At 36.8% G+C, this 23,262-nt stretch overlaps 1 protein-coding gene across 1 annotated transcript in view; it reads left to right on the top strand.

The window, feature by feature from the left end:
- Window positions 1-17,862, top strand: part of RRP15 (ribosomal RNA processing 15 homolog) — a 38,978-nt gene extending 21,116 nt beyond the window's left edge. The window contains exon 5 of the mRNA XM_008685672.2: window positions 17,348-17,862. Coding sequence (XP_008683894.1) covers window positions 17,348-17,491 — 144 coding nt within the window. The 3' untranslated portion in view covers window positions 17,492-17,862. The remainder of the gene's footprint in view (window positions 1-17,347) is intronic.
- The last annotated feature ends 5,400 nt before the right edge of the window (window positions 17,863-23,262 follow it).

The raw sequence follows: 23,262 nt of genomic DNA, 5'->3' as shown, positions 1-23,262 counted from the left end.
TTTTGTTCCCTAGCGGTAACAGTTGCCTCTTTTTTTTTTTTTTTTAAAACCCTTCTCAGTACTATTTTCTCCGTGGTCATCTTGCTGCAGTCTACACTGGTTGTTCTTTACCCTGGTGTTCACTTGGAGTTTGCTTTGTCACTGCCCCGGGAATTCCCTTTGCTTCCTCCCTTGGCAGTAGCCTCTGTTTCTTGGACTGTCTTATTTTCTCTTGGCTCTCACTCTCATTTTGATAAGGTCACATTTACCTGTAGCTTTCTGGAAAAGGGTAGAGGACATCTTCATTTTTAATTGATGTGTTGGCTGAATTATATGTTGCAGATGGAACAGTGGCCCCTAAAATGATAAGTCCGTGTTCTCATTCCTAGAACCTATAAAATGTACCTTATTTAGAGAAGGGGTCTTTGCAGATATAATTAACTGAAGGATCTTGAGGTGAAGAGATTATCCCGGATTATCTGGGTGGGTTCTAAATCCGGTGTTAAGTATTCTTACAAGAGATGCACGGGGGAGATTTGACGGGCAGAAGCGGAAGAGGCAAAGGAACCCCAAAGCCAGAGGTTGGGGTGATGTGGCCACAAGTCAAACAGCGTTCAGTATGTATACATGTCTCTTTGTATTAATCAGTGTTCTTGAGTTCAAGCCTTTTCTGGTTTAATATCTTCAGAGACTAAACTACGTGTCCATGGTGGGGTCTGTCATCTGCCTCCATAAACTAGGAAGGGAACTTAAAAAAGTCTAACTGCTTCTGTCACTGTCAGCCAATCTTGTATTTTTATCATACCCCTCACCTCCACCTCTCCCCTTGCCTCCAGTTCCAGAGCATGGCTCCGGTTTCTCACTTAAACATTAGCTTTCCTTCTCTCTAATTGGTTATCACTGCTTTATGCAGTTTTCATTTATGTCCCCAAACTTGTTCGCATATTGTCTATAGTTATTTTCCCATCTGATTGTTTCCTTGTTTGTTTATAACTTTTTATACTTTTAATTTTAGTGGGCTTTCCATAAGAATTAGGGATAAATGCATGTCTGCTGTTTAATTGGAAGACTTCCTTTTTATTAAAAGCAAAAAGGTTAGTCTTATTGTAACTTTCTATTGTTTTAATGGAATTATTGGGTGCCTTAAATTATACAGTATTTCACAAACAAATCTTTAAATATTTGAAAATGGACATTTTAATGTTTGGAAACTTTTATAAACATTTTTCTAAAATTTTAGCCTTATAAAGAGGAAAATGTCCACTGAAAGCAGGTATATGCCCCTCCTGTATTTATTTGGGTTTGTGTCTTCTTGGAAACCAGCTTTGTGATCATCTGTACCCTTTAAGGATCTTTAGATATTCGATCATGTTCTGGCATATCTGTGGTTAACATTGTTTCTTAGAAAATAAGAAGAGAGAGTGTGCATGATCTTTTAAAAATCTGTCTAATGTATTGATTTATTTTTAATCTGATAGGTAAGCTGAATTACTAAATCATTTCTTTACACAATACGTAGCTATGATTTCTAAGTCTGTTTTAAGGGTCATATATATTGTGCCCTATACATCTATATTTGATTGATTTCATTTTATATTTCTATACTTACTATTTTTGTGAGCTACAACTTCAACTGTTAAAAGTCTCCTTGTTCCATTTAAAAACCATAATGTTCTTCAACGGGCTTTTGGTGCCTGGATTGGAGCAAAGTTTTTGTATGTTCCAAAAACTGCCTTTCACATCATTAGCTGTTAATCAAAGTATTTTTAATCTTCTGATTCTGCTGACTTGGATAATACTGTTGCCCTTTGAATTTTTGTATCTGTTTTGTCTTAATTTTATTATATGCAGTCATTCTTTTCAGAGTAAAGTAGTGGGAAAGCCTTCCTTAGAGGCAAAAAAAGTGTAATTGCTTTTTAAAGATCATTTTAGGGCAAGAGATTTTGAAAAGACCTAAGTATTTCAAAAAATGTCAGACTGACATATTAAATTACATTTGAATCATTACTTAACTTTATTTCTTGGAGCTGAACTCAAATACTGCAAAGTAAAACAAAAACAAAAAAGTAGTCGATGGGCTCATTTCAGAAGACATAACAGCTAATATCTGTAAATCAAAAAGCTTTCACTGGAACTTAGGGGAAGTAGTATTCTCTAAGTATTTTTGTCTATTGAAAAATGAGCTGTTTCTTCTGTTACATAGGTAAGGGTTAACTTTGTTTTCTCTTAATACCAGTTGCACATCTCTTTCTTCGTGGGAAGTCAGGTCATTTGTACAGTGGGTGTACATCACTATAATAAATGTAAACACATTACACCTCTGTCATTCACAAACTTAACAGTCTATTTTTTTCTTTTAAATTCCTTATATTGCAAAGCTTATATGCAGAAGTAAGTCACTTATTTGTGACTTCACTGCCCAATATCTACTTCTCAATAATGCCCATTATTTTTTCGATTCACTAACATGTCACATCACAATAAATCTTGTTAAGTCACTATTAGATACTTAGTCAATTTTTGTTTTTTTATTTTATGTATATTTTTGTGAAATAGGGCCATGACAAAGAACACTGTTAGTGGAAGTGAGAAAGCCTAAGAAAAGAGTGATTCTTATCCAAAAAACAGAAATTTGGGGTAAAGTACTAAATGTTAAGCTCAGTAGAGGTTTGGTTCTTGGGAATGAATCAGTCCACTAGACCTTTCATATGGAAACGAGAAGAGAAACCACTTGAAAATTGTTTGAGCAAGTGTTTAGTACAGATGGTATGTTGCTTATGAAATTAGAAGGTAGTGAAGTTAGAAGAATATGATGGGAGGATGTTCATAGAAAACATGACTCTCAAGAGGGATATGCTGCAGGAGAATCCAAGACACTTAGCTTTAGTTAAAAAGACATGAAGCAAACGTAGCGAAGGCACTGGTTCATTCACTGGACTAACCCAGTCTCTGAATAAAGGTGCTTTGAGTATCTATCTAAAGAAGCATTTTCATTTTGTAATGTGAATTCTGATGATAATAGGAAAGGAAGCACCAGTGAATGGCATTTCTGTTGAAATGTTTACCATCAAGCTAAAGAATTTCATGAAGAAAGTCATAAATTAGAACAAGTGTTCAGTGCTGTTGAAACTAGCCTGTTTCGAAACAGAATCTTTGAAAACATTTAAAAGAAATGAAGTAAGTGTCAGAGAATGAAGTCATAATGAGTAGACATTTTCACTAGTAGTAATCGAGGGAAAAGCAACGGGCAGTCATTGTGCTACTATGGGGAAGAAAGCCTACCAGTTCCCAATTTTTCACATCCTTTATAATTCCCTTTCCTTTTTCTTCTTTCACAGAGGTTGGGATATCGGTGGGTGGGAGGCTGGAAAAAGGGATCCTGGGGAAGTAGGTTGGGATGACATTTGCAAGTCTTCAGTCTCCTCTTAAGGTGTTTGGACTTTATTCCTTAGGCATTTGGGAGCCAGTTATAATTTTTCATCAGGTAAGTGACCTGATCAGATTTGATTATTTTTAAGGAAAAGAAGGCTGAAGGATGGAAAGACTATCAGAAGACGAACCGGTGTCAGGCTGTTGCCATAAAGCAAGAGGGGAAAACCTGAACTAAGGTGTGGTGGGGTGGGGATTGATGGAAAAGAAGAACCAGGTTGGAGGGGTAGTTTTAAGGTATAGATTGATTTGATTTGGAACTAACATGGTTCAGAGAGGTCGGGGGAGGGGGGACTTGTGATGACTGCAAGGTTTTTACAGCTTGGGAGATTGAGAAATGGTGACAGCTTTGACAAAATTGAAACTATAAAAGGTGGAACATGTTTGGGAGATGAAGGCTTATTTTATTTTATTTTATCTTGTTTTATATATCAGTATAGTTAACATACAGTATCATATTTGCTTCAGATGTACAATATAGTGATTCAGCACGTCTGTACGTCACCCAGTGCTCATCACAAGTGCATTCTTTAATCTCCATCTCTTATTTCACCTTCCTTCCCTTGAGAGATGAAGACTTTTATAAGATGAAGTTGTAATCAGAAATGAGAATGACTGTAAAGAGCAGGTTAAAAACGGCAAGTGTGGGGTGCCTGGGTGGCTCAGTCGTTAAGCGTCTGCCTTCGGCTCAGGTCATGATCCCAGTGTTCTGGGATCGAGCTCCGCATCGGGCTCCCCGCATCGGGCTCCCTGCTCAGCGGGAAGTCTGCTTCTCCCTCTCCCACTCCCCCTGCTTGTGTTCCCTCGCAAGTGTAGGGTGAGGCATTCGGTTAGTGTCGGAGACCTGACCACAGAGGAGCAGGCTGCCGGAATTGTAGCAGTGAGTATGGAGGCCCCTTGTCGCAGACGCTCATTAGTCCTGTATGTCTCTGTAGGGCCCTAAAACAATTTACCTAGCTGTTTACCTGGTCAGGGAAGGTGCATAATGTATTTTAGAGTTTTTCACGTAATTAAATTTAAGTGTTTCTAGGTTTAAAGAATTAATTATCAGTTATTTGGAGACAATTCTAAAATCCAGAACCTGTAAATCCCACTCCTGGACCAAATAAATGGAAGGCCCATACCAGCTACACACCAGCATGTGAGAAGGGGCACACTGATGGATTCCGTGATGTTGACCCTGAGCTGTTTTTAAGAAGATTAAATTGTATTTAGGACACCCTGTTTAAGAAAGCCGCAATAATTTATATTTTGTATAAGAAATTTATATTGTAAATTGTAATTTATATTTTGTATATTTTCTTATACAAAAACTGAAATTAAAGCCCTCAGGAACAGTTCTTTCTTACCCCATTCAGAACACATACCGATCTAGAGTGGTGTATTTTCCCGATATGTTGAATAATCAAGATTTTAGTAATGCAGAGCCGTTATTTTTTCCCCTTACTTTTCCTAAGTTGTGGTTATTCCTTTTGCTCTTTTCTTGAAAAGTTGACTAAATCCAGTCAAACTTCTTGGAATTTAAGTATCTATTTCCTTAAAGGTGGGACTGAGGCAAATATTATGCCTTTTAAATCTGATGAAAGAGACTGTATTGGCTGCTGTTAGGAAAGCACTGACTGTATGTTACGCAGACTCTTGAATGACAGACTTGGCACGGTTTTCATTTATTTGAAATTGCCAATGTATCACATTCACCTTTGGTTATAATGAAGCCACAGTAATAATTTTGTAGTAAGGGAAAATGTTAGCTAGTTTCTGTTAGAAAGTAATTTTCTTAGTGATTGCTGGACAACACATTTCAGTGAAAAATCCCTAGGGGAAAAAAGTTACTGGGGGAGAAAGGTATATATATATATTTCCCCCCCCACACCTGATTTTTGTGATAATGAGCACTTGAAATATCAGACATAGAGGTAAGTTAGGGGGCTTTGTTTCTCATTCATTTCTCATTAATATCCATCACATAATTCCTTCCTAGCTGGGTATTTAGTGGTAGGAATACTTTTGAAATACCTGGCTTCTTTGGTATGTTAGTAACTTAGACCTAGACTCCGCACTGCTGTGTTCTGTTAAAACCGTAGCTTCTGCAGGGTTCAGAGACCTACTGAATTCCTGCTCCCGAGGAAGGAAACCTAGGAATGGAGGAACTCTGCACACAGCTCCCTAGGTGGTCTCCCGGCAGTTTTCAGGATTTCGTTTTTAACTGGTGTTGGGGAAATGGAAGGCAGGCAAGGGGGGTGGAGAAAGATACTGTCCTTAAATTGCCCCTGCATTGCACGGCAGCAGTGTTTTACTCTCACATAAAAAGTAGCTCTGGCTGGAATGTGTGGAATTCTAACTTTGTAAATAATTCAGCTTAATGTTTGTTTACTGAAAATGCCTAAATAGATTAGAGTTTAGACAAAAGAGAGACTCTAAAGTTTGAAATGAGAATGAGCATGATTGTACACATTGCTGTTGATGGGAACAGCTTAAAGCCCGTTTCTCAACTCCTTTTAAAATAGGCTGTTTAGCTTTAATGTCGCATGGTTTCAGATTTGGACAGCGGTTGTAAATAAAGCGACCTTATGTTTGGCACTGTGGTACATGCATCATTTCAATGGGGGAAATATGGGTATGAGGGAAGCGTAAGAACTAATTACGGAGCTTCTATAGATATCTTCAGTTACTGTTAAAAGAAAAGTTACTAATGGTGCCATGTATCTCTGGCCCTATTTAAAGAAATGTTCTATTTGAAGTTGCTGAAGTGGATGTGTGTATAGGATTTTCATCGGTGAGGTTGAGCCTTTTTTTTTTTTAATTGTCCTGCGCAAAGTGAGTCATGCTACATGCTTACATTTAGGTGGTACATTTTTAAAAATCGAAGGAATATTTTATTGTTTCTTGCTGAAAATCATAAATATGAGTTGGTGTTTTTTGTTTGAGTTGTTTCTTGCTGAAAATCATAAATATGAGTTGGTTGGTGTTTTTTGTTTGAGTTGTAGGCAGATGAGAATGTTGATGGAGGGTGTATGAAATACTACACAATAGCAGAGGCCACAGACTCCGGAACCAGACTGCCTGGGTTGAAAACGCTTGGTCTGCCATTTACTGCATGGGGGTTACTTACCCACCCCATGCCTCAGGTTTCTTTTGTGTTTAGGCTCATCATTGTAGTAGCAATAACCCACCTCATAGAGGTAACTGTAAGAGTCAAGGGAGTTAGTATAAGTAATGTACTTAGAACAGTGCTTGGCACAGTGCTATATAAATGTTTGCAGTTATTGTTATTTTGTGTTCCTTATATTTAGTTCTTATTTTTCCTAACAGATAGTAGTCAAAGATGAATCTAAAGTTGGAAACCAATTGGAAAAGAACTTCTTAGTATTTATGAATTATTGGATAATCCAAAAATATCCAATAATTTAATAAAAATTACCTTTAGATTTGGAAAATTCTCATTTTAGGTGCATCTAGTCTAGTGATGCAGATTGTTGCACAATAAACCTAGATTTTGAGGGCCTAGAAGTTTGTCCACCTTCTGTTCCCCATTTTTAAGCTATGCTTAAGCTAATTCTGTTACTTACAAGATTTTACTTACCAAGGAAAGTTTGGTTTCTGAATGGTTGCTTTCATACTACAATATTTGAATGTTCTTATCTTTGTGACTAGTGTGCAGAAACATCATTAGACGATTACAGACGATTACTAGTTGGGAATTCTGTGGATATATGTGATGACTCGGGGCATTAGTAAGTAGGAATGGTGGTAGAGGGACTGGGAGGGAGCTTGCTAGTGTTTGCTTTGTGCCAGGTACTTTGAGAGGTGTTTTTATTTAGTTGCCATTTTAAGAAGTACTAGAATTCTCATTTTACAGGTGAGAAACCCCAAATCAGAAATATTAGGTGACTTGCCCCAAGTTACATTGATAGTAATGGTTGGAATCTGGATTAAAACCCAGTCCACATTGCTCCAAAATCATTATCAGCCATTTGTGCCTGCTACTTAAAAAGATCTGAGGTCCTTCATTAGAAGCAGAACTGAAAACTGGGTTTCCATTCCCTCAGCCAGATGAGCTAGAAGAGGTGGATCTGGCTTAATGAGCCACAGTGTCCCCCTCTGAGGCTCGAAGTAGAATGATACGAGAGACGGCTTTCAGGGAGTTTTCCCGGGTCTCACAGCCCCTTCATTGGAGGTGTAGCAGCCCATGGAGACCGATAGATTTTAAAATCTCATTTCTCAAAACTGTTAAGGAAGGTAAAATATTACCATAGTAAAACATTTCAGAATCATGAAACAAACTCATTAAACTCATTTAAGGAATTCTTTGTAAGTTCACTGTTAGAATTGACTTTCTATTCTTTTATCAAGGGCTTAGTTAAAATTTATTGGCTATCAGATGCATCCTGTATTTAATCATTGCTTGCCTAATAGAAATTTTAGAATCCTTGTTTTTTTCCCCACTTACTTGATGGAAATCTTCAAACAGGAAGAAAGTATGAAAGACCAGTGTGTCTATCACCTAGATTCTAAAATGTTGACACTTACCCGTGTGTTTTATAGAGCTGTCTGCCTATCTTCATCTCCATCTAGTTCTTGTTCATTTGGGGGGTGATTATTTGAAGGTGCTAATACCCATACCGTCCCGGAAATTCTTTTTTTAAAACAGCTTTATTGAGATAAAATTCACATACCATACCATTCAGAAGGTTCATTTATAACTAAACCAGTTGTCTTGAAGAATGAGTCCAGTTCTGAATCTAATTGTTTCATCATGTCTTTCAACTTCCTCCTCTGTGCCCTTTTACCGTAAGCGGAAAGTTAGGAGTAAAGGTTAGGATTTAGGTTAAACTGTTTTTGGCATAAACTGTTTCATAGGTGTGATACTTAGATGCTGTATACTTCATGTGCTGTCACATCAGGAGACACATTGTCAGAATGTCCCATATTAGTGATGGGGGTTTTTCATTTGGATAAAGTGGTAATAAATGTTTCCTTATTAAAGGTGCATTTTCCCCTCTACAGTTAGAAAGTAATTTCTGGGATGAATGCTTTGAAAGGAGCAAATATACTTTTCCCCATCTATCTTTTGACTTTTGGCATCAATTGATGATTCTTGCCTAAAACAGTTAAATGTTATGGGAATTTACAGAATGGTGATTTTCTCATGTTTTGTATTTATTTTTCTAGGGTTAAATTTAAGTTCCTAAAGTTTGGGGTTAATGTACCTTTCCTTTTAATAACCACTTTCCAGAGTAAGGAGTTGGCTTAGCAGTCATCGCCAGTGCTGGCAAGTGAACCTTTCCCCCTCACCGCCACCTTTTTGTCTTTGTCTTTGTTTAATATTGTGGACGTAGGAATGTCTGGTTGTTCAATATTTTAGAATCATTATCGGTTTTTTTTTTTTTTTTTTTTTATTTTCGTTTTTTTTTTTTTTTTTTTTTGATGCTTAAATTCACAAAAGTGACAGCAGGAACCAAAGCAGACTAGCTTCTTGTGCCCTTTTGACATGACCTCATTTTTCTTGGAGTACTTGCTTCCTGAGACACAAGCTCTCAGACTGAACCTTGTACTTTCTGTGGCCTAGACCTGGATTTACCCATTTTTCCAGGGAGCTCTAGTGAGGACAATCCATTTATTTTTAAATCTTTTGTTGATTTTTGTGGGTAGATTGATAATATGCATATTTTTACTAGATACAACAGTTTTGTTTATGTAACATTTCATAGTTTTACAGAGAACTTTTACATATATTTTCTCACGTAAGCTTTTTAACAAATTTATGATATTAAAACGTGTCTATTTTCTAGACGAATTCACAGCTCTACTAGTTTGTTTATAAGTCTGAATTCTCATCTGTGTACTATATAGTGAGGTTGATAAAAGAACAACGATATGCTTTAGGAGTGTTAACTGGCAGAGTGTATTCTCAATGTTTCAAGCTCTCAACCGTGTCTAAAAATATATAGAGCACTTGTATCAAAAGGCTCCTTGAGGTGTTATATTTGTCTTTTAGGCAGTTTAGTCAACTTTAAGTTATTAACAATTCTTAAGAGATTATAAACAATGAGGAACATCTGGGTTGCTTGAATGTTTCCTCAAACTTAACTCTGTGAATTTAGGTGTATGGATAGCAAGTTAGAATGGAAGCTGCCAGATAGAACCACGTTGAGCAAAGGCATAAAGAAGTATGGAGTACATGGTAAAATCCAGGGCAGCATTGAAATTAAAAAATAGTGCAGCAGATGGAAAAAAAAAACCATCAAAGAAGCATATTTTTTAGGAGTATTAGGCCCGAATTCTTGGAAAGCTACACAGAATTAGCTTTTCTTAGCGAACTCTCTACATTTAACATGTGCTTGGACTATAACTAAAGGTGACATAATTTCAGCATCTTGATCTTTTTTCCTTGGAAAGCCTACTAAATGCTTTTCTAGCTTGTTTGGATCTTATAAGTTACCCATTGAAGTTTGTAAACTGTACAAGAGTCTGGAAACTATACAATAGTTAAACAAAAGCAAAGCCCAAATGGCCTTGTTTCCTGGAATACTGTCCTAGTAAAACGGTTACAACGAACTAAGACAAGTGTGTGGAGAAATGAAGAAGGCACAAATTGATCAAGACAATTAGAAATTGCTTATTAAGAATTCTTTGAAAATCAGAGAAAAGTTGAATTTGTACTGCTATGGGATCTTCCATATAACCTTGAATATGTATGTTCTTTATTAGAACTCTTGTACATTCCAGATTGAAAATTTCAGTGCTTCCTGATTAAATTTTCAATCCTTGGGATGCCTGGGTGGCTCAGTCATGAAGCATCTGCCTTTGACTCAGGTCATGATCCCAGGGTCCTGGAATCAAAGCCGCATCAGGCTCCCAGCTCAGCGGGGAGTCTGCTTCTCCCTCTCCCTCTGCCCTTCCACCCTCTGCTCCTGCTCTCTCTCTCTCTTCCTGTCTCTCAAATGAATAAATAAAATCTTTTAAAAACCCAAACTTACAGAGTTAGAGAGAGGTGATAATAAGCATCTACTCCCTCCACCCCCCATGTGTTCCCTCTCTCTGCTTTGTCTTTCAAACAAACGAACAAATAAATAAATAAATAAATAAATTTCAATACTTTATGGTTAGTGGGATGCTTTAATGTCTGGCATGATGAGAAAATCATAGATGTTCTTACTCAAATTCTAAAAATACGGGGCTGTATTTCATTTCTCTTGATTTCTACCAGAATAAATCTTTTTATAAAGGGATTTCCCATATATCCTTCTTTTCTCCAGTAGAACTTTAAGATAGGCTTTAATCAGTTGGAGGGGAGATTACTAACTACAACTATAAATAGCTTTATAAAAAATTTGCAACAATAAAGGTATTAAGATGAATTTAGCCAGTGTTAAGAATCTTTTTTAATTGAGGTGAAACTAAATTAAAATGAAAACTGAATGTTCGTTCTTAGGGAAAGCAATGAAATCACGACTATTGCTGATTGCTAAATATAGATGTGATTATACTGTTTATTGTTTTAGGATTTGACTTTAATTTTCCCCTTCAGAACTGAAATGAGGTTAAGCTCTTAATTATTTGGTATTAGACTAATGAATAATTCCAAACCTCTGTTTTCAGTTTTCTTTTCAATAGCTGCCAATATATGTTTGAACCTTGAAATGGAAGCTGATTAACATTTTTAAGGGTTGTCTTCATTTTCAAAATTGACACAGACTGCTTCTGTATGATCTTGATTAAATATTTGTATAAAACCAGGCCAATGAGGGTAGGGACTATTTTGTTTCCTTGCCTCATGTGGTTTTCATTAAGTGTGTGCATTTAATCAGTTTTACTTTTCAGTTGATGTAGGCCCAGAGAGTTATCTTGTAGGTCATTGAATTAGTACAACTTTGCAGCAACACTGACAGGCTTCACAAGCTGCTCAGTTTTGATCATTCCAGTCTATACTTGATGTTAATACAACTTCTATCCGATGATAGTAAATATCTGTGCCTAACGTGTATTATATGGTTACCTGTATCTTGAAATAGATTTATACCAAGGTTAAGGGAAGTATCTTTAAATTCTTTCAAGTCTGGGACCTCTAAATTTTCTGATTTTCAGTGTTGTAATCAATAGTTAACTGTGATTCAAATCCAGAACTCTATTGATTTTCATTCCTAGTGTAAAAGTAATGTATCAGATTACCACTACCTCCGTTTTACAAGCAAAACAAAAAACCCTGATTCTCTTGATGTCTTAACATGTAATGAAATCTATTTAGGAATCGCCCAAGGCAAGTGTTTCTAATGAATGACACATTTGGAATTTCCCTGGGCCTCCTTCTTTTCTTGTATTAATCTCTGATCCACCTTTTCTTTGTGGTTGGTCCAAGTATTCAGAAAATTTGTATACTTAATGATAAATCATCTTTATGGAAAAGATACAGTAAATTGATATTATGTAAATGTGTGGTATAATATAATTTTTCCAAGTTCTGACTTTTGTTTGTTTATTTTTAAAGGTTTTATTTATTTATTAGAGAGAGAGAACGCACGAGCAGAGGGAGAGGGTGAAGCAGACTCCCTGCTGGAGCAGGGAGCCCGATAAGGGGTTCCATCCCGGGACCCTAGAATCATGACCTGAGCCAAAGGCGAATGCTTAACCGACTGAGGCACCCAGGCGCCCCCCCCCCAACCAAGTTCTGACTTTAATAGAAATTATCTTAAACACATTCAGTCATTTTCAGTGTATTTTAGTACTCATTCTACTGTGTAATTCATAGGTTATAACAAGTGACATAGTAACATAGAGTGTTCTTATTAAGTTTTAGAGCAGTATAGTATTACGGAAAGAACTTAGACTTTGGAATCATGGATTTGGGTTTGAGTATTGACTTAGCCATTTATTAATTGAACTTGAATAAGTTGTTTCACTTCTCTGAGCCTTAGTTTCCTTATATAACATGAGAAAGACAATTGTTTTCTGGCTAGGAATCTTAAGAGAATTAGAAATAAGGCAGTATTATGTAAACTCTGGCACATAATAGCTTCATAGTATAATTCATGTATTTAACATTTTTTCATTTGAATAAGTTGGAAAGGGAAACAGAATAATGGTCAATAAAATGGGAAGGGTATCTTGGGGGAGACGTTTTGGGAAGATCTTAGAGGAGGCTTGCAAAACTTAGAATTTGTGGAAATGATCGAGGAATAGTTTGTTTTCTCCTTACTTGCTGTCCTGTTTTCTCCTGTTTAAATTAATATTTACTTATCCATGTGGTTTAAAAGGCCACAATTTGCCCAGAGGATTACTGTAAATAGTTTTCTGCCCTATTCTGCCTTGTCCCCATGGCTCCTACCCCAGGATAACCACTTTTTACTCCTTTAGCTAGTTATATTGGCATTTATGCATCTCTTTTGTTTCCTTTGTTTTTCCTTAAGTTAATTGCCTTGATTTTCATATGTAGCTTCCTTAGTTTATTTAGTTTTTCAAAATCAAATTACCTCAGGTAATATCTTTTCTTTGAGATACTCTCTCCTAGAGTCCCCCATTCTCCTTTTTCTAGGGCTGATTGCTCTCTTGGGCTGCTTCACAGTTGTCATCCTGGGACTTACATTTTTTGTCTTCCTTGGAATTTCTCCTGGATTGGATTTCATATTTACTGGATCTCATTTCTTCTTTCTTGGTTTACTCCCACTGAGTTGGTAAAGCATATCTTCTAATGTTTCTATCAGGTTAAAATGATGGTGCCATGTTCCAGATGGTCTCAATGCCTGCTGCTCAGTTAACCATTCTGGAGTCTCCATTTACTCCATCCTGGAAATTCCCTTCTCTTTCCTCTGTTGGATCGCCTACTTTTTCTATCCTTTTCTTGCCCTTCTTGGTTTACTCTCCGTTTTTGTGGAAGACATTCTCAGTAGTTTTCTGATACAGGCTTAATAAGAAGTAAACTTTTGGGTACCTCCTATGTCTGAAAGTACCTCTGTGCTGTCTTCAGACTTGAATAACGGTGTATCTGAGTATTGAATTTTAAATTGGAAATTAGTTTTCTTCAGCATTTTGAAAGAATGTGTCTCCTGCTTTCTTGCTTCTAGGGTTGCTGATAGGAAAGTCTGTATCTGTTTTGATTGATGATCATCTCTAAGTATGGGACTTGTTTGTTCTCTTTCTGAAAGCTTATAGGATATTCTTTTAGTACCTATTATTCTGAAATTTGACACGATGTCCTTGATGTAGGTTGGTTTTTCTTTTGTGTTTTGTACATTCAGGAGGGTTCTTTTCATTCTGGAAGTGTGTGTCCTTTACTTTTGGGAAATTTTCTTGAAGTATTTCACTGATTTTCCTCCCCTTCAATTTGCATTCTTTCTGTATAATTGTTATTTGTATGTTGAACCTCCTGGACTGGTCCTCCAGTTATCTTCTGTTTTCCATCACTTTTTAATTTTTACTCTATTTTCTGGGTGATTTCCTCAGCTTTATCATCTCACCCTTGTATTGATATTTTATTTCTGCCATCATGTTTTTAATTTCAAGCTCCTTGTTATTCTCTTAATGTTTCTTTTTAAATAGCAACTGCTTTCGTTCTGTGGATGCACTATAATTTCCTAACTCTTTGAGGGTATTAATGGTATTTTCCCCTAAATTTTCTTCTCTTTGAACAATTTTGTTTTCCTACAAGGTGCTTTCTAAATGTTTGTGTTTGTTATTCTCTGTTTTCCTTCTGATAGTCCTTAGTTGTCTGTTCATGATTTAGAACAAATAATCCCAGAGAGGCAATGAAGTTGTGAGCCATGTGGATGTTGTCAAGCTTTAGTATAGCATTCTCGTCATGCGTTATTTATTAGTGATGGGCCAGATTTTCTCTAGAGTATGCCTGATCTCCCGACTGAAGGAAAAGGTCTGCCTCCCAGCATTTTTGGGAGCCCAAAGTGAGAAGGGGGTTGGGACTTATTATCAGGGGGTAGGGGAGTCATAACTTAATCCTCTGTTTCTGGTACTATACCTGTGTCTTCATTGGTGCTTAGCCCTTTACCTCTCTAGAGGTTAAACCTTCAGTCTTCCACCCAGCTAGTGTGCAGTGGGGAAGGGGATCCCGAGATCTGATTGTTTCTCAATATAAGGTTCACCCAATTCTCTTTATTTTGATCCTTCCATTCCTACCCTCACTTCCGACAGTACCCAGTAAATGGTAGCTCCTGGGGGTTTGGTTGGTTGGTTGGTTGGTTGGTTGGTTGGTTTTTTGAAGATTCTGCCGTGTGAACTGGATTGGTCACAGCTTGACAGTTGCAGTCTTAGCAGTCAGCTTTCTTGGGTTTGCCAAGACAGTTTCTTCTAGTCCATCTTGCTTCCACACTGTTGCTGTTGTCTCTTTGGATCTTTTCCTTGTGGATTATATCTTTAAAATAAAAAGTTGCTTTTCTGTTGTTTTACAGTTGAGCAACACTAGTAGTTTATGTTCATACTGCCACCTTACGTGGACATCCCCCCCCGCCTTTTTTCTTGTCTGTGTATTTCTTTAGCAAGTGTAGGCAGAGAAAGTAAAGGGTCATCTTGTTGCCTTTAAAACAGAGTTTTTCTTGAGCTGCCATCAGGACAACTATTATTAAAAAATACCTGTTTTTAAAATATATTAACCCATACTTGTTTGTACTAAGTTTTCTATTGTTTTTTTTAATCTCCATATTGTTGCTTCACAGTGTAAAAATACCGTAATGTGAGAGCTTTGATGATGGCAATTTATAAAACATCCAGTGAGCTGTCTTAACATTGGATTTCCAAAATCTAAAATCTTTTCTCTTCAGCCATAACGTGTACTTGGTCTTGTAGCAGTGAATCAAAGTCACTAAGAAATATTTGTTCTTTTGTAGACTGGTGGTTCTCAGACTGTGGCCAGTATCAGAAGCACTGGGTGGCTTATTAAACGAGATTGCCAGGCTCTTGCCCCCAGTGTTTCTGATTCCGGAGGTCTGGAATGGGGCCTGAGATTGTCACTCTCTAACAAGTAGTACTGCTGCGAACACTGCCGGCCTGGGGACCACGTTTGGAAAATTACTGATAGAGACAATGAATTGCTGAAAAAACAAAAACAGTACCTCCAGAATCCCCCAACAAAGCCTTACTTCACTGTTAGTCTTCAAGTCAGACTGTTGAGAGATGCTTGAGTTTATTGTTATTGTTCTCTTTGCCTGAAATACCTGTTTACATAATGGTCTTTCAAGACAAGCATGCTGGACAGTTGGTTTCAACATTTTAATTAATGAGTCCTTTCCTTTGGTCCACTGTGATTCTTTTCTTTCTTTCTGAGCTACCTGTTTAAGGCTTTGTCCCTGTTCTGCCCTTCTTCCCTCCCTCCTTTCTTTGGGTGCCAACAGCTTTTATGTGGCTGCCGAGTAGATGGTAGCCCACAGTCCCGCAGAAGTGGGCTGTCAGGATGACCTCTCATGTAGAAACAGTCTGCATTGAGCTCAGTCCTGTGGGATCTGCCTTCTCATGGTTGGTGGCAGGTTGATAGTGTGTTGGGTGCAGCTGTCTGAACATGGAAGCTTACCCCTGAGATTGTGCCTATTCATATTAAACACAAACAGTAATGTCAGGGTTAAGTGTCTCCTAGTCCTTAACTTGCATATGGCTACACCAGAAAGCATACACTTTTTAGAATTTATTGAAAACTTTGAGTGATTAATTTGGCAGAGAGATGTTTTGACTGTTGCATCTAAGTGGATCTCTTTGAGGGAACAGCTCTTTCTCTTACTTAAGGTGAGGAGAATGGCAAAGAAAACTGGAGCTGAATCAAAGAAAATAGCCTATATCCCATTAGGTAGCTTAATCTAAAAGAAGCAAGAATAGTTTTAGGAAGGTGGGCTTGATAGCGTGGGGATGAGGGATGGGAAGGTAATGTACTCCGTGAGGAGAATTATAAATTCCCTTCTTACTTGCTCACTCCCCTATCAGTGTGGCATGGGAAGCTTTGAAATTGTTTTATTGTTGGTTTTTAACTAACACAGATATTTTTTTCTTTCTTCATGTTGGCTAAATTTATAGTACAAAGTGTGCCGTTTGACTTAAGTCAATTCTCAAATCTTTGCTCACATTTATATACTCACCAGTGTTTATATTTAGGTACAGGAAGCTCCAGGAAGACAGGGACTTTGTTTTGTTCATGAATGTATTTCCAACACTAAGAACAGTGCTAGATACACAGTTCTCATATTTGTGGAAGAAAGGGAAAAAGTCCCAGAGCTTCGAGTTCTGCATATATTGTATTACTTAATTAATACCACAAGGTGGTGCTGTTGCACCATGAAATGAAAAGCTGTCATTCTTAGGCTTGTCCTATAGTTTTATGTAAATCCTATAAATAAGCAAAATGAATTGACTACCTATTATGTTTATTGCCTGCTTCAGCTATTTATCATTTTAGTATGTGATTCGTCTTTTGATTACATGATCAGGTCAGGCAGTGAGATCATAAACTAAATAAAGAACATTTGGTTCACATTTTTATCAAATGTTAAGTGAGATAACATCTATTAAAACCTAGCACAGTACCAATTTAGTCTCCTTTTCTCTCTTTTATTTTGTGTTAAAAGCCTTGTTAAATTTCTATTTGTTTTAAAATAATTTGCCTGAATTTTTCTAATAAATCATCACTAAACATTAAATAATATATAAGTCTGTTTTGATTGCCAGATGTTAAAAATTGATAAAAACCTAGATTTTGCTATATTCCCTTCCCCTGCCAAAAAAAATTTTTTTTTTGCTTCCATGATTCTTTTATGGGGTTAAAGTAATTTAACATATAGCTCTATTACATATTTGTGCCTATATCATAGTGTATAAATTAAACTATAATTTGTCTTTTTCATTCCTGTTGTGAAACTAAGTGTCGATAAGTTCGTTTTGTAGCTTGGGCTTTTTTATTTTCTTACGATTAAATTGCCTTTTGATCTTTTGTTTCTGTAATTGTCCTCAGACTGAAGTGAAATCAGAAGAGGGCCCCGGGTGGACAATCTTACGTGATGATTTCATGATGGGAGCGTCCATGAAGGACTGGGACAAAGAAAGTGATGGCGCGGATAACAGTGGGCCAGGGTCTGGGAGCGACTCGGGTGCGTAAGACTGTAGAGGAGACAGCGTACAGTCATTGTATTTGTCCTCGGAAAACACTCCGTGCTCTCTAAGTTCTGCGGTTATGAAGCTCTCATTTGTAAGAAAGCCGAAAGACTTACTATTGCCAACTTTGGTGTTTTCTCTTTTCATGAAAACTTTGTTAAATTAGGTTTTTCAAACCTTGTATAATTTTAAGCATTGCTTCTCAAACATTTGTAAAAAGAAGTATTTCTGTCTGCTTGACCAGCGAGATGCCCATTTTCCAGGATCATTATAAGTTTACGTATTGCTCGTGGATATTGGTGTTTTGTTTCAGTATCACCAGTCCCTCTAGACATGCAGTGCTTTTCATAATTAAAGTTAACTCCTTGATGTTAATATTTTTCAGCTTCCCAACGTACTGGTCCTGTGTGTTTGTGCTCTTATGAGGGGAATTTTTGGTATTTGTTTTGGTGAGCTATTGAGGAAACCTGTGTAGTGAAATTTAAAATGATAGTATTTCTGATTCAGGGTGATGATTTCAGTTTTAGAACTTTTGGTAAATAAGATTTAAGAAACGCACCAAATCTCCGCTTTTCTGTTGTGTCCCCTTTATACGCTAAAACATATATAATGATTTAGATTTATCTTACGTGTTAGATTATTTTTATATGAGAGATTTACTGAGGTGGAAATTCTCATGTTTAACTTATGCAGTGAGGCATAATTTCTTAGAAAGCATATTTGACATGTTTTCGGCTCCCCCCCCCCAACTTTTCTGTAATATTTGAGTTAGCTTAAATTCTCTTTTATGGCTTGACTGACCAGTGAAATGGTAGAGTTAGGCTCCAGGTAGCCTGCATCAGAATACTCCATCTGTTTGGAGATCTGGTTCCTTATTGTTCCCTTAAAGATGATTAAATTGGGTGACTTAGTATCTAGATGTTAAACGAAAAGAAAGTAAGACTGTTGAATATAATTCCAAAATTTATTTGAGTTTAGGTCTAAGATCTAAAGTTTATAAAGGAATTGTTTAATAAATGTGATCTGTTCCTTTTAAAACAGGGATCCATTCCTTTTTCCATCATAAAAATAGTTCCTTTCTACTACTCATTTGCACATACTTGCATCCTCCCCTCAAACTTATGCTGGAGCAGAGATGTTTATATTTTCAGACCCATTTGAGTGTTACAGGTATTACATATCCAAGGTTAAATTAATCCATGGCGTGGTATTTGTTATCATAAAGGAAGGTGTACCCTTAAGATATCAAGTGGTTAAACCAGCCAAGCTCAAAATGCATTTTTGTATTTATCCCAACTTTTGAACTTCAGTGTTTTATTAAATTATAGAACTACCATTTTTCAGGGTAATATAAATGTGAACAAATACTCCTCCAAGTAATAAGAGTGCTAAATATAATGATATAACTTATCACAGGTGAATATTTCATTATAACTTAATACATACATAATTTGAAAAAGAAAATTCTTTGCAGCAGCTAAAAACTTTTTTCTCCCCAGAATTAAAGATTATACTTCTTTTTTGCTCTTAATTTTATCTAGATCATATTAAAGCTTTGCAAAAATTTTTCTGAATAGTACACTTAGGTGATAGAAATGGGCAAATAACTCTTTATTTACTAAAACATCTTTGAAACATACCCTCACATAGTTTTTGGTGTAATCTGGCAAGATTTTTTAACTGAAAATAAGGAAAAGAATATACGCAGATTTTCTTCTTTCAGAAATTATTTTATTCCAAAATAAGAAGAGTTGCCAGTATAAGAAAAAAATTTTGTCATTTATGTTAGAAGGCTATAAAGCATATTCAAAGTACATGAAATAATTTCTGTCATAAAAATGAGATGTTTTATATGTATTAGTATTGCTGCATCTTGGCTATACAATATGTAAGCAAAATACCATCATGTATTAATATAAATCCAAGGATGAGCCTATTATTTTAGAAACTAAGTATGTATCTTGAGATGAACGTTTTAAATATTCTAGCTCTGTCACCTCTACCCTAACTTAAGTATTTTACCTACAGCATTTAAATTCTTCTTACATCAGTCAGATAGATCTGCATCTATTCCATCTTCCTACATTGTCTTTGCGTTAAGGAGGGAAAAGAAAAAGAACCGCATTTCTAGATTCCCCCTGCTTTATCTCAATATAATAATAATTGGATTTTATTTCTGTTAACTAGTTAGAGTAATATAATAATAAAAAGGTTATTTTTATTTCTTTAGAAAGACTATGGAAAATAGTAAGCAGGTAACTAGTAACTAGGTATTATCCTGTCCCCTTATCTGGATATTTAGATATCTGTGGTAAATGTTCTCCGTATTTAGCGTAGTTTAGTATTGGTTATTAATTGTTTTTAGGCATTGAACTCTCAGTCAAAATTAATACCTGATTTAGGCTGAAAACACTTAGAATCATCTTAGTAGTTTAGCACTTTAGCCTGGAGTCAGAGTACTGAATTTATTTTCAAGTTACATAGAATTCTACGTAGATCAAATATTATTCTACTCATTGAAAAGCATACCATGGAAGCCCTTTAGATGGAATGATCCGAAGGCTCACCTTCAGTACTCAGAGCTGAAAATGACTCGGGAGCAGGTTCCAGAAGGTATATTTGAGGGTAAGTCCCAAGTTCTTTAAAATATTTTGTGTGTTTTACAAGGGAGTGAAAAGGGAACGTTTATATTCTGGGAAACCTCTTTTGACCACTGTGTTTTGCATATATGAATATAGTTGATATTTTTGGCCACCAACTCTTCCTGCCCCCTGTGCTGGTCTTCAGGCAGTGAGAGTCTAGTACTTCATTACAACGCCATTTGATTACGGTTCATGGATGCCTGAAGATGTCCTGGTTAAACATACAATAGCAGAGACTTTCCAAGGTTGAAGTGTGAACAGAAATATAGACAAACCGAAGATATAAATTGTGTTGCTAAGAAGTTAAATTATAAGGCCTAAGAAAAATGCCTGTAGAGGAATCTCCAAAGAGCTAAGTATTTCTGTAGAAGAGAAAGGAGGTCAAATAAATAAGGCAATACTCTTGCAAACTTTGGATAACTTTTTTTGGTCCCTGTTTATCTTCACTTGGTTTTTGTTACTTTTATCATAGATTTTTTTATAAATACATGTGCTGAAAAGAGTCATAAGTGAAATGGGATGGAAGTTTTATTTCTTCAGGCTTTTTAAGGACTTTAGAGTGCCATTATTGTGTTTAGTATGTTGATAATTTTGTGCAACATAAAGTGCACTTTTAAAATAAGCAGTTGAGGGGCGCCGGGGTGGTGCAGTTGGTTGAGTGTCTGGCTCTTGATTTCGGCTCAGGTCTTGATCTTAGTGTTGTGAGATGGAGCCCCATGTAGGGCTCCAGGCTCAGTGCAGGGCCTGCTTGGGAGACTCTCTCTTCCTCTCCCTCTCAAATAAATAAATCTTTAAAAAAAAAGAATAACACAAACATTTGAAAAATTAGTAGATATATTTTTGGACCTTTGTAATTTCTTCTTAAGAAAAGCACGTGTGTGTCTGTGTCTGTCTGTCTGCCGTAGCCTAGGTTGCTGTACCAGAAGATTGTAGACCGGGCGGCTGAAACAACAAACTTTCCTCATACCTCTATAGCATGGGAAGTCCCACGATTGAGGTGCCAGCAGATTTGATGTCTGGTGAGAGCCCTCTTTCTGGTTTGCAGACAGCTGACTTCTTGCTGTGTCTTCGCATGGGCAGGAGAGAGATCATCTTTTCTCAGTCTCTCTCATAAGGGCACTGATCTGGTTCATGAGGGCTCCACCTTGCCTAATTACCTTCCAAAGGGCTCCACTTGCAAATACCATTACACTGGGAACTAGGGCTTTAATATGTGAATTTGGGAAGACACATTTTCAGTCTACAGCAGTGTGTAAAATAGCAGGTTGTACATTTTCAATTTAGATGTGGAATAACTCCCATTTTTTCTTGACTTTAATTGAAGTTAGAAAGTTAAGTGAAGGAAGCACAGTTCACTCTGCTCTTCCCTTAAATTCATCTGTTAGGATTAATGTGACGTGTGTCTACCTTTGGTATGTTAGTGATAGAGACTGTTAAGCCCTGCAGATACTTGCAGGAACAAGGAAATAGGAGTCTGAATTTCGGCCAGCTGGATAGATAACTCTTAGCGACTATTGCCCCAAAGGTAGGCCTGGCGAACTTTTTCACTGGGTGAACTTCTCTGAAACTTAATGTATTAATCAAGAGGACCTGTGAACAAATTGGGAAATAGGATGGTCTTTGAAGTCCATGATAAGACATTTAAACCCGTGGTTGATGTTTAACAAAATACTAAATTGTAATGAATCTAATCCGAATTTTATAGATAGAAGGTATCTTCTAATGCTTCTTAAATAATTTTAGATTTTGCTAGCTTAGAGAACCACATTAATATTTTTCATCCAGGCTACTAAGCATAATTTCAGGGAGTTACAGTTTCGGGCTTTTTTTCTAGATGTGTGATGAGCCTTTTGTGCTCAGAAGAGGTATCCTCAGAGACAGTTACAGAACGTGTTTTATTTTGTCAAGAATAACTAGTCCAGCACTGCTCACCTCTTCCCTCTTTTTTGCCCCTCCCTCCAATTGCAGGGCTACGTATTGAGCTTTCTGTTAAGTGCTCTTTGTAAGCAGCCTTTACAACCAAGGATGTAAGCAAGGATGTATGTTAAAGGAGTGAGCATAATTCCTTATAATTTCAGTGTCCGAGTCAGGCCTGTCCAATAGGACTGTCTGTGTTGCTGGGTGCGGTCTATCTCCACTGTCCACTATGGCAGCACAAGTGGCTACCAAATATTTCAAATGTGGCTAGTGATACAAAGGAACAGAGTTTTAAATTTTACTTAATTTTAATTACTTTAAATTTTAAAAGCTACACATGACTCATGATGGTCTTATCTATGAAGAGAATAATGTTAGCATGTATTTAGTCTGAAAATAGTAAACTTTGAAATCATGTGTATGAGTTCTTCTGATGAACTTTTATGGATACAATTTAAGTATATACAAATATTGGTGTAATTTTATCGAGTAAATCATTGTCGATTTCTTTTTTCACTATTTGTATTTTGAGGAAGATAAATTTAAGTTGCTTTATAATTGCATTATTTCCTCAGGTAACTCTTGTCCTTAAATGTGAGGGCCCTGTTAATAACAAATCGCATTTCATTTTGTTAGTGTAATCATCTGCAGCTTTCAGAATGAATACATCCAACTTTAAATCTTACTCTCTCAAAGAATAGATTTATGGTACGTGACCAAGGACATGTGGAGAACTGCCAGACCCGCAGACAGTAGACACCATGTGCGCTAGAAGGTTCCCTGAAGAAGTGCCTTTGGTCGCAGGCCTCTAGAGTTGTCCAGCATTTCCAGTCTATTCCAGCACACATTCGACATCCTGCCAGAGCAAATGTAGATTGCAGATTTGGGCAAAAAACCCCAGAAAACAAAGAGCGCAATGAGCATTATTAGTACAGCCAGTTTAAAATGATGAGGTGTTAACCACATTTGTATAAATAACAGTTTCTCTAACCCCTGAATCATTATCCTGCATTTGAAATGCAATCGGTTCATAAACATCAAAGCAAGAACACCAAATTTGTATGGGGTCAGGACCAACTGGGGCTCTGAATGGAGAGACAGCTGAGAGCTGTGTCCTTAACGCGTGGGTGGCCTTGCAGCTGTTGATTCACCCTCAGGCTACTAGACAGTTGCCTTTTTGCGCTTGCAGAACCAGACTTCAATCTGAGGTAAAAAT

The sequence above is a fragment of the Ursus maritimus genome, unplaced genomic scaffold (genome assembly GCF_017311325.1).
Source record: "Ursus maritimus isolate PB19 unplaced genomic scaffold, ASM1731132v1 scaffold_2, whole genome shotgun sequence".
In the NCBI taxonomy this organism is placed as follows: Eukaryota; Metazoa; Chordata; class Mammalia; order Carnivora; family Ursidae; genus Ursus; species Ursus maritimus.
Note: the sequence above shows the minus strand (reverse complement) of the source record. Positions and strands in the feature narration are given on the sequence as shown.